Source organism: Marmota flaviventris, chromosome 4, assembly GCF_047511675.1.
Source record: "Marmota flaviventris isolate mMarFla1 chromosome 4, mMarFla1.hap1, whole genome shotgun sequence".
Taxonomy (NCBI): Eukaryota; Metazoa; Chordata; class Mammalia; order Rodentia; family Sciuridae; genus Marmota; species Marmota flaviventris.
Window position 1 is genome coordinate 156,321,034 of NC_092501.1, and position 12,570 is coordinate 156,333,603.

Consider the following 12,570-nt stretch of genomic DNA (forward strand, 5'->3'; position numbering starts at 1 on the left):
TATCCATAATGTCTAGCAGATCAGACAACTATTGTTTTTAAGTTCATGTACACAAATAATTTGTAGTCCGTTATTTCAATTTGTCGCATTGAACATAAAATATTTTCTAATAACCACTTGGAGAGATTAGATGAGCCCGGGGTTTTCAGCTTTAAACTACCTGCCTGACCACATTCAGAGCCAGCTTGTGTTTTCCTTCTGTATCAGTGGGCATTTATATTGTTTTCCAAAATATGCTTCCCATTCCACCTGACCTGTGAGTAGCAATCTAGCACCCCCTGCACCCCCTGCTCAGAGTTCCTAGCCCACCATTTTTTTTCCTCCCCCCTCAGAGAGCAGGAGAAAGAAATTACCAAAAACAAAAGAAAAAGGTAGTTGACCTGAACTGGAGAGAGAATGTGTGAGCAAATGCTCACTTTGAGACCTGTGGGATTATGCAGGAGGGGCCCAGTGCAAACGTTTGGGGGCTGTTTCAAGCCTTGTCTCCTGAGCAGCTCTTTTACACAAATAACCACAAATTCTCCCAGCTGCCCCAGAAGCCTCGGAATATAATCAAAAGCACATCCCTCAGATGCAACCAGATTCATACAGTGATTTAATTTTAAGCACTGTTTTGCCATTTTATTTCATAATGTACTTAGGAGCCCTTGCAACACCTGAAATTAATCAACAGTGTCCCCACTGGTTCCTCATTTCTTTCCCACCCCTATATATATATTGGCAGGTTACATCTGCACCTTTCGGGATTCACAGTTATGTCTACAACAAATGTTATTAATCTTGACTTTCATTTAGAAATGTCAGGGCTGCTTTATTAACACGTCGTGGCTGACTTGTTGCACTTTTATTTTCCCCTCTGAAGTTGTAGGTTTTGTATTGTTTGTCTTTAATCCTGAGACCATTTACTGGATCCTAATGCAAATAATCCAATTAGTTTGATTTTAAAATTCCTTCCTTCTTTCCTGTGGCTTTATGTTTATTATTTAAGAGTCTCTTCAAGCAAAAACAAATTGGGGGAAATATAAATAACTTAGCAGTAAAATCAAAAGTAGCTAACTCAAAGTTTCTCTAGAAAGTAGACAACTTAAATTTTGAACTATATTACCAGATTAATATATAACAATAGTATTTAATATCATCCACTAAGCAAAGTAACGATAAGCAGGATACTTATCTGGGGCAACATTAAATGACTTTTGGCTGCAGGGTCAGCCTGCTTTCAGGCAGACTGGGCTAGGAGCTGGGTCTTCCTGAGGTGCTCGGGCTCCTGTCTTATGCCTGCGCGTCTGTGAGAACTGGTTCTGTTCTGCTCTTTTCCAGGCAGTGTGTGAAGAAACACTCAGGATCGGACCTCAAATGGGTCTTTTTCTAGATGCAGTTGTTTTTGGAGGAGAAGATTTTCGAGCCAGCATAGGTGGCAAAACCCTTTCTCTCTTCCTCTGTGTGGTGCGTGTGTAAGGGAGAGTGTGTGTGTGTATATGGAATTTTTTCTTTGCCTTTCAAGAATGAGCATTTACATAACAATGTAGATTTACCAACCATGACAATGGCTTTTCATGACAATGGATGGACACCACTTCCTGATAATTTAGGGTTCCCCATAGCAGTCCTGCTTCAGAACAATACGTTACTACTCCTGCTCATTTATTAAAATAACTAATAAAAAGCCTGTTGCAGCTCCAGGCTCATTCAAGAATGGGGGCATCTACTTTTCTCTTAATAAATGTGTTTACAACCTCACGATTGCTTAAATATTTGGTCTTCACATGAGTCTGAGGGCTGCCGAAGTTTCCAAAATAAATTTAAGGCACTTTCACATTGGTCGTAGTAAGCTGTTTTCTACATTAAATGTGATATATAAATTTAACATGGTGCCTTAGTTTATCTTACAGTGTATTTCAGAACCCTTTTCATTCGATGTCTACTGAGATGCTACTGGTTTCCACTGATTTCCCCTCTCCCTGGAGCACTCTGTTCTGGCCTGGGTGTGTGTGTAGCTAACTGGAGCCTGGGAGGGACAAGGCCACGGAAAGTGCTTTTGGAACCACATCGCAGTGGCCTGGAGACACTTTCCCTGAGCAGTGAGTGTGGTGGTCCAAGTATAAATAGTGACACTCCCACCACCCTTCTAGGTGAAAACAGGAATTTATTTTAATACCAGTCTTTCCAAGAGACTCCTGTGTGGCCCACAGGTCAGTGGACTACAGAGGGCTAAGTGACACTTTCTGCCTGCCCCCAGGTACATGCCCTTGCCTTTCCCCAGTGCTCCATCCAGACTCTGCAGCTAAGGTACTTGGCTCAGTCTCTCAGCTGGGCCTGGGCATCGCAGCCCCTGCACGGTTGGGCCAACCCCAGCACAGCCCATCCTGTGCCCAATGTGAGAAGTAAGTGTCCATGCCCAGCCTCCTGGCCACTTTTTGTGGCCTTATCTTTGGACTGACACTTTCAGAATCATGACCAGAAAGAGAAAATCTATCAGGAGTCACTGTGGCCCTGATTCCACCTCCTGGCGGGGAGTGGCTCGTCTTGGTGCTTGGCAGAGTGATTGTGTTGAAGGAAGCTTGCTAGTGAACAGACACATGGAGGCTTGGTGCTGCCTCCTTGTAGCTCTCTCTTGGTTCATATTTGAATAATCATTTTGCTGGGAACATTCCCAGGGAGACATAGATGTCTTTACAAACTGAGTTTTTATAATAGATGTCTGAGTTTGGTTTCCAAAGTTATGACCTCCCTTTTTTGTCCTCTTACGGCTTTCAGGTGCAACAAGTAGTAAAGAAACCCAGGACATTCTCTACGCCCGACAAAAGATTGTTGTCATAGCCAAGGCCTTTGGCCTACAAGCCATAGACCTGGTGTACATTGATTTTCGGGATGCAGACGGGCTTCTCAGACAGTCAAAAGAAGCAGCCGCCATGGGCTTCACTGGTATGATCCCTGATGGTATCTTAGAAAGCAGTGTCTAGATCAGCAAGCCTTCCAGAAAAACAGGAATGTAACCAGGAATCACATTTCTCGAGTCATCGTACGTCTCACATACGCATTCCACTGTTTGGGGCATGGAAAAGCCGAGCAGAGTGCCAACCCCCTGAGAAATTGTCATGCTTTTCTTTGGCTCTGCAAACCAAAAATCAAACCACTCATTCTTCTTTCCTCTTATATTTGTTACCATTTTTTTTTCCTGACCTCTTTAAATATTTTATATAGTTTGCTCTGACGGAAGGGCAGAGTGACAGAGTGTTTTTGAGTAAACTGCTGTAAGAATTTGAGTTGACGAAGAAATTTTTTCTAAAATGGTCACAATATTGAATTAATTCTGAAAAAATTGATGATATTCTCTGTGGGTTGTTTGTTTGTTTTTTGTTTTAATTAGTGATACATGACAGTACAATGATCTTGACATATCATACATCCATGGGGTTTTTTTGTTTTTGTTTTGGTTTTGGTACCAGGGATTGAACCCAGGGATGCTTAACCACTGAGCTACATCCCTGGCCCTTTTTATTTTTTATTTTGAGACAAAGTCTTGCTAAGTTGCTTAGGGCCTCACTAAGTTGCTGAGGCTAGCCTTGAACTTGCAATCCTCCTGTCTCAGCCTCCCAAGTTGTAGCGCTTACAGGCATGTGCCACCATGTCTGCATTTTCTGTGATTTGATTTTTACTTAATACTTGTTTTTTGCTCTTCTGCCACTTCAAGCCCCTCCGTCCCCTTCTACATCCCAATAAGTGTCTGTGTACTTGGTGACACCTGTGGGTGTCAGCTGGCACTAAGATCAGTGAGTTCCTTAAGGCTACCTTGGGGTATAGGTGGACATTGACAATTGGTGTACCAAATCACTAAAATACCCATGAACTTGGGGATCAGCCCAAAATTATGTTTTTGCAACAGAAATCAATTTTTTGAAAAATCACAATAGAATCCTATGCATAAACACATGTGTGCAGTGGACACATGCACATGCAAACACATACACATATGTGCACACACACACACACACACACACAAGCAACCAAGGGGAAAACATGATACATTCTTTTATTCTTATTTGTTCTCATACTGCAAGTTCTACGAATGTTAATACTAGAAACGTACCTGAATAATAAGGAAAAGAGACAAGCATTTTAGAATTATATCTCTTATGTTAGGGGTTACGGAAACGCCTCTGAAAGTGCCCTTAAATGTAAAAGATGTTTTAATAGATGATGATTTAACCTGAAGTAAAATTGAAAGACTTACAAAGCAATAGTATAGTTACGTTAGAATTAAATAAGTTCTGACCTTTTGTGTTTTTACCATAAAGAACTAAAATAAACATGAGCCCCCAGTTTTTTAATTAAAAAATATGATCCCTTATAGAGAAACGTTTTTCAATTATGTGAGCTATTATTCATGAATCTTCCCTACATTTCCTAGTGATTGAGAAAGAGGGGCGTCCCTCTGCCATGTCCACGGGGCTGTGCTCGTTCCTGCCTCTTTTCAATGACTGGTTAGGATGTAGCCCAAATGCAGAAGTTGGAGAAAAGCTCCATGCAATCTATCTAATAGACCCAATGTTGTTGGCCGTGGATGTGTGGCATCGGCTGCCAGGCAGCCAGATGTGGCTCTGAAATGGGAACTAATTCATTGAAAAGAGAGCGAGCCCTGGTCTCTGTCAGCAGCCCTCCTTGCAACCTGGGTTTCCTTAGCTTCCTCTGGGGTCATGTTTGCCCCAGAGCTCCTAAGGGAGCTCCAGAGGTCCTTGAGGATGCAGGGCTAAATTAAATTGGTTCCCAATTCAGTTGCAGAAGACAGACCACTTCAAATCAGGCTTAAATTTCTAGACGGTGCCCAACTCAGCACGAGGAACTTATGAACCTGGCACTGTTGTTTCTCCACGACGGGGAGTAGTAAATCACAGCGAGACGGAGAAACGGAGGCGGGAGATCAGGGAGGAACCAAGGGCACAGTGCCCACCGCTATTCCAATGACCGAGGCAGCAGACTGGGGGCGGGGGGGCACACGCCATGGCCATTTTGCAATTTTCAGAGAGAGAAGGTCTTTGTTGTCCTGATTATATTTCTACATACTAATAAATGGTAATTAAAAGCATGAGATGATTTGAAGTAACTTAAAAAAAAAAAAAAAAAAGCTTCTGCTAAGTACTTTAGACTTCTCATGATCCCATGATCTGTTAGCACGAATTATTTGGCATTTAATTGCCACACCTTGGGCCTTGCCCAAGAAGGGAGGAGAGGCAGGGAGGGAGAAAGAGGAAGTACTGTGCCCACCTTCTGAAATACCCATCTGAAGCAGGTGGACGAAAGGCTTAAAGTCATATGGAAACACTGTTATACATAACACTGAGAAGGAAGACTGAATCTGGGCTGTAAGAATTATGTCCGTGAATATGTACAACACGTACACAGGTACCTGCACACACATATGTTAATGAAGTCATTTTTTAAAGTTAGTCATATACTAAATAGTGGGCTATAGTTTGTTTTCTGCGGTGTTGTTTCATGGGGTCACAATCTATGTTGATAGATTTTAAATTAATACATTGGTTGTATAAATAGCTGTTAACATTAGGGTTTTTTAAATAAAAAGACACCCAAATAAAAATATTAGAATAAAGCTTTACTAACTGACTTGGTCACTGCAGTTACTCCAGTACTACATGCTGAGAAGAAAGATTATAAATATGAAGCACTATAGGTTTTCCTCTTTTTTGTAGAAGACAAAAATGACACTATCATACAGTTACCTAAAAGACTTGACAGGTATTGATTTAAAGCAAGATATATCAAGTGGTACTGTAAAAAGGATTTCATGGTCATAAATTTTAATGTCGTCCAATTTTGTACCCTCTCAGTAACTTGCCAATAACAACTCTTCTGGATAAAATATTTGCCTTGTTCTCACATTAAAGCCTGTTAGACAGTTGTTGGAATATGTACCATGCAACAGAGAACTTCACATGTGAATGTACATGGATTTCTAAAATCTCACGTGCGTCTTAAAATTATCCTCATTATCAAAATACAGGTACTTGAGTGCCATCAATAATTTCACAATATTTTAAGTAGTTTATGCTTGCTTCTCAAATCATAGTGCCTGACTCAGAAGGTCCCATGAAATCTAGCTTTTTATACATCAATGTAAATTATGTCTATAAATTATGAAATTCAGGGCTAACAATTAGTAGGAAATAACCACAGAACTGACATCTTTTATTAATAATATTGCAACAGCGATTAGATTACTTAAATATAATTTCAACACCTACTATTGAAAATATATTTCGTTTATCATTCATGTTATATTTCCAGAAATTATTGTTCAAATAATTTAAAGCATCTTTATTTACATGTGTTTAATGTTTTATAGTATAAAACAGATAAGAATGAAATAGCAAGGTGAGGCTGTTTTAATTATGCTGTGATAAAGAAAAGCTATTGTTTTATCTGTCCACTTAAACCTCTTTTCATGAAACACTAAAAATATATATTTTTTACATTGTTCCTTTTTCTGTTCAACAAATGACAGCAGTAACAGAAATTCGGCATTTTATAAAACATCCAGGATATAATCTGTACTGGCAAAACATTAATAAAACAACTATTTCAAAAGCAAAGCAAATTACTATGCCAACAAATAGATTGAGCAGAGTAAACAGAGTAAATGACCATTAAGTGTACATTCACTTTTAAGGAGGCATATTGTGTCTATAACTTTATCATGTAATATAATATGATCTCATCATTATATTAAATTGCATTTTATTAATGATCTGATTAGACTCCACACTTCCTGATTTTTAAATTATTTTTTAATGACAACACTATTTCATAGAATCCTTTGACTCTTATAATTGTATTTATGTTTTTATTAAAATCCTTAAATTTCAAAAAGAGTTCTAAGTACCTTTGAAGACATTTCTACAGAGGTAGGGTTTCTTTTGGGGGTATGAAAGGTGCTTTAAGGGGAAAGTAGCCAATCTCCATTCCATAAGCAAAAAGGGGAAAATATGGATTTTTTTTTTTTTTGGATAGAGAAGTTTTCTGAAATTTTTCTTTTCTAAAAGATTTAAATAGAATAGTCTAGAGTCTACAGTGCTCAAAGCCGCCTTCTATTTTGCTGTACTGAATATACTATTTTCATTGAAATCCAATTTTCTACTAGGGGTTAGAAATGACACATGTTCATCCTAGAGAAAGAAAATTAAACATGTCAATGTAAGACAGTATTAGATAGTAATATAGTTGTAATCTCTGCTCTGTAAGCTTTATGAAAACCCACATACCACTTCTACAAGAAATCATGGAAGTGGCATAATCCTACAAAATAAGTAAAAGATAATTTCTAAAATTCGAGGGAATTTCTATGTAATTTCATTCTACTTTAATTCAAAATTAGGACTCTAATTTGGAGACATTATCTTTTAAAGTGCCAGGCAAAGCAGTTATTCACGAGCTGCCTCAGTCCACCTGTAACTAAAAATGAGAGATTATCTGCACCGAGGTGGCATTTCTATAGGACCCGAAGCACAATTACTTCCATTGTTGTGTTTGTTCTTATGTGGGATTCTGGAAAAGCCTGCCTGATTGCAGGTTTGTTTTTTTTTTTTTTTTTTCCTTCAGTAAAAGTTCTAAATTAGTTATTTAGCATCCAGTGTGTGAAGCATTCAGGAACCTCTTGTGGTGGAAACATTTTGTTGGAACATTTGTCTGTTGAGCTTCCGATGTTATTCATTTCCTCGTAGGTAAGCAGGTGATCCACCCTAACCAAATTGCCGTGGTCCAGGAGCAGTTTACCCCTTCCCCAGAAAAAATCCAGTGGGCTGAAGAACTGATCGCTGCCTTTAAAGCACATCAGCAGTTAGGAAAGGTAAATGTTTTTTTAATGCCTTGGGTGAAATTGGTGTTGAAAATACTATGGGGAAGAATGAGAAAAAAAGAAAGAAAGAAGTATTGTTTGAATGGTTTTAAGGAAACACATTGTATTGGGGATGGTGGTGAAGGCTGGAACAGAACAGGATTCAGCAGTGAGAGGGTTGCTAAAGGTAGATTTGCCCTTCCTCGTCCCTAAATATCTTACCAACTGGCTCTCAAGTCTCTCCTTTTATTCTTTTCATAAAATATATTGGCAGCCTTAGAGAAAATAGAAGTCTGTTTAGTTTTTCCTCTGTTGATTTCAATGTAGCATTCATATGAAATAATTTTAGATCAAAGTGAGAGCAAGTTGTAATGAAATAAACACAGTTTGACCAAATGGTTCTTGTGGAGAAAAGAAATAAATTTCAAGTTATTTTAATTTGGGGGGGGGGGGGGAAAGTACAAAAATCTCCCCCGCTTCAGTCATTTAAGAGTGGGAGGTTGTATATGTGTTTGTACCAATTTCTGGACCTGAGATTTGGATAGAATAGAAAGCAAATTAACACTGGAGTACGGTTGTTCCTAATTTAGTGCATCATTGAGTCTCGCGTTTCCTGCTCTGTGGGTTTCTGCTATGTAAATATTGCAATGGTGATGCACAATCTGTCTCCACTTTGTGCCAGTAACACTTAAATTAGGTGTCGCCTGAAGGAAGATTTTATGCTAGTTGCAGCATTGTCAGTTAATTATCTTAAAGGTTATTTGCAATAATACTGTTTGCCTCTTTTTAAGAGGCTAGGAAGGAAACTTGCATTTATAAATCTATCCCTAGAGGTAATCTCTAAAACTCAGCCTTCTGACTTCCATAAGGAATGAAGTTTTAGTGTCTTTGATGAAAAATTACTTAGGAGAGAAAGAATATTTAAAAATTATTAAAGTTCAAAATGTTAAACATTTGCTCTTGCAAAATAAATAAAGAAGAAAAAACAGGCTTTTGGTGTTGAACCTGTGACATTCACGTGAGAATTCTCCCTTGCACTTTCACTGGTAAAAGGAACACCTGAAAATCCCAGGACTTGCAAAAGTGGGTAACAATATTAAATAGGTCATTCCCTGTGAATGTCTGACTTCACCCTTGACCATGCATGTGTGCTCACACTTACACACACACACACACACACACACACCACACCACACACACAGGTTCATCTTTGCACAAACTCACACTTAATATCCAAAGGCAGGGCTGAGGATGTACCTTAGTGATAGAGTGCTTGCCTACCTAGTATGTGCAAGGCTCTGGGTTCAAGCCTCAGCACCACAAAAAAATAAAATTAAAAAATCCAAAGGCAGAAGTCAGAATATGTTACATTGAATACAGTCAATTTGGACATACATCAATTTCATGATAAATGGTATCCTTTCATTTCACATTGACAGTAACCAGCAAAAAGACAATGCATTTCACAGAAAAATATTTTAAAATTGACATTGTATTTTATGTCCATTTCTATATCTTAGCCCAAAGCAAGATCCTTCACAAATAAACATAGATATTTACCTAGAGAGAAGAGCTATGGACTCTTTCATTCATATATGCAAACAACTCCATCCATTTCCTGTCTCACATACCTGCCTATACACACACACACACACACACACACACACACACACACACACACATCCTCTCCTCTGCTCTGGACCTTATGCCAGCTACAGTGTGCAGGGATAAACACTTCCTCCTGAAGTAGTAAACTGAGGCAGCACCGCGTGTGCTGCTTGGAGGCAGGCAGCAGACTGGCAGCGTGGGCTGACATTGCCTCATTGAACCATCCGAACTAGGTTTCATGTTGGAGTCCACTTGGCCTTGTGAGCAACTGGGGTGTGGAAGGGGCCACCCTAAATTTCACCAGCCAGCAAACAAAGGTCAAATCAGAACCATTCTTTTCTTGGCATTTAAGTTCTTCAGTGAAGAAAATCACCCTTTCCCATTGTATATTGAAAATGCTGCCAGGGGAAATTGTCCCCCAGTTGTCATGCCTTTTGATGATGGCAACTTAAATATAAATTCTGAGCTGTTTTGTTTTTTAAATAAGAGATGTCTCTGTTGGGGCATGGGCTTTCACAACAGTGCGGCAGGACGGCTTTTCTTAACACAGTACTGCAGAAATTGGAGAGGACAGACCAACCATTAGGTCATTTCTTCCCTGCCCCATTCGCTGAGGCTTGTTTCTTACAGCAAATTCTCCTGGTGCTTTGTCCAGCAAGGTTTCAATGACTGGTGTAATGGGGCTTCCAGTAGGGACACATGGCTATTTTATCCAGTTAGCATGTTTCTTTCACTTTGCCTGTAAACTTGCTGGTCAAAAAAATTGGGACTGCAGGTAGGTGACTCTGGGTCTTGAGAGGTTCTTGGGGTTTAAATAGTGTGGGTTCTGTTTGCAAAGATTTCACATAAATAGGTCGCTCAGTTGTGGAGATATCGCCTCCAACAAGTATCTAATCTGTTTTATTTCAAATGTGAGTCGCTGATGGCAACGTGAACCCTTGGATACTATGTCCAAAGCACAGATGACTCTCAAAGATGGGAAACTGATGGCCCTTGTCCCAGTGAGACACTCAAACTCCTAAGAGACCTTTTCCTCTCTAGTGAAAATCTCATTCAAGTAGTGTTTTTAAGTAGAAAGGACCCAAGAAGGCAAAAGTGTAATTTTCACTGTAGCCCACTTCTTCCTGCTCCCATCTTACATTATATTTCTAAATACTCCAAGGCATAGCTGGAGCTCACAGCTAATGCTGGGTCACTTGTGTTTTCTGCAGTAAAAATAATAATCATTATCATTATTATTTGTCAAAAACAAAAGTCCTGCTTTTTCTTTCTAACCTTTCGAAATTTCATAGGAATACTTAGGGGCAAGCAGATAAATCTTTGATATCATAGAATTTTATTTTAATTAGAAGTTCAATGTAATGTCATTTGAAAAACATTTTATGTTCGAAAAGTAATGATAATCAGATCATTTAATCTAGTACTGTCTGTCAGATACTGATACTTGGAACTGTGTTGTTTAGAAACTCAAAAATATTTTTTGGGCTAAAGAGTTTTGCTTGGCACAAGGCTCCCTGTGAGTAAGAATGGGGGTAACAGATTGATACTGGGGACTCCAGGCTATCTTCTCTTACTAAAATGGTTCAGAAAAAGTTTGAACATTCTACATAGTCTAGCTCCCATCTTAATTTCCAGAAATTAAGATTTTTAATTTAACTGACATCAGTTGTAATATATTCCTCTACAATATTAGTCAAACTATGGGGCTCAGTGGCAGAGTGCACCTCACATGTGTGAGGCACTGGGTTCGATCCTCAGCACCACATAAAAATAAATAAGATAAAAGTATGTGTCCGCCTACAACTAAAAAAAATTTTTTAAAAAATATATTAATCAAACTAATTCTTTTTCCAGAAAAAAATGCATTTTGAGATAAAATCTATATGTCATAATTATTTTAGCTTCAAACTATTTGGTAAAATAATTTAGCCACAATAAACATCTATGTGATTTGCTTTAAGTTTATAAAGGATTTTCTTAAAAAATTGATTCCATTTCTTATGTTATTTTTCCATAATAATGGTAATTTCAACAATATTTGAAAATTCTCCCTTCAGAACTGAATTTAGTATTCACTTACTAAAGAAATAGGATTATAGCAGTTCTTTTTTATCAACTAGGAATTTTATATAATATGAAAATTGGACAATGAAAATGAAAACTTCTCAAGGAAATCATTAGTTAATATTGATAAATAAAAAGTAGAATTTATATAGAAAAATACAAATATTAATACAATATCTATATATTCAAGTATGTTTGATACTATGTTTTTTTTATTTCTATATTAAGATTTATTCTTTCCTTATTCCTAACTTATTAGGCAAAAATGACAGTTAATGGAAACTGTCAGTTACTTTTGAAAAATGATCTCCTGTTACAGGAAATCTTAATATAAGAATTCACATTTCTTTTTAAAATGGAGACTCTAAGAGAAAAGTATGAATGAATAGCCAAAAAAAAAGTATATATGGATATAGATGTACACACACACAGATAGATTTTTTTTTTTTTTTTTTGGTGCTGGGGATTGAACCCAGGGCCCTGTGCTTGCGAGATAAGTACTCTACCAACTGAGCTATATCCTCAGCCCCGATAGATAGATTTTTAAAGGTTACTTTGCTAGACTATTCATACTTGTGCTGTATCTGGCTACAAATGTGGCTTTGCTTTATTTTCAGTTTTTCAAGGAGTTTTTTATTCATGTCGTTGCTGTAAGTGCTTTATTTGGGTTTGGAAATATTTTGCTTAACTCTTCAACATCTTTCATTCATTATAGCTTCATAAACACGCTAAAGACCAGAAAAGGGGAAGTGTTCATCTTTAAAAATCTACGTTCAATTAACAATTACAAAGGTCAAAAACAAGGTCACTACCTGATGTAACAACTGTAAATGTCACATAATGGAAGCCTTCTAACTTCGATCATGAGAGAACAATAGTGCAGATTAATGAGTTAACATTAATAAGCACATCCTATACTGGAATATAAATTAGGAACTCATCTCTTAATAAAGAAAGAAAACAGAAAGTAAAAGTCTTTTTCTCATGTAAGTCTCTTCATCTAGAAAATTACAAACAGTAATAAATCCCCCCTCCCAATATCATAA

At 37.8% G+C, this 12,570-nt stretch overlaps 1 protein-coding gene across 4 annotated transcripts in view; it reads left to right on the top strand.

Annotated features, from left to right (window-relative positions):
• Clybl (citramalyl-CoA lyase) overlaps positions 1-12,570 on the top strand; it is a 240,134-nt gene that overhangs the window by 198,462 nt on the left and 29,102 nt on the right. For all 4 annotated transcript variants that reach the window (XR_011707426.1, XM_071611618.1, XM_071611617.1 and 1 more), the window contains exons 5-7: positions 1,321-1,414; positions 2,758-2,925; positions 7,740-7,864. Coding sequence is in view for 3 of the 4 variants with exons in the window: in XM_071611618.1 (XP_071467719.1) it covers positions 1,321-1,414; positions 2,758-2,925; positions 7,740-7,864 (387 nt within the window). In the remaining variant the exon portion in view is untranslated. The remainder of the gene's footprint in view (positions 1-1,320; positions 1,415-2,757; positions 2,926-7,739; positions 7,865-12,570) is intronic.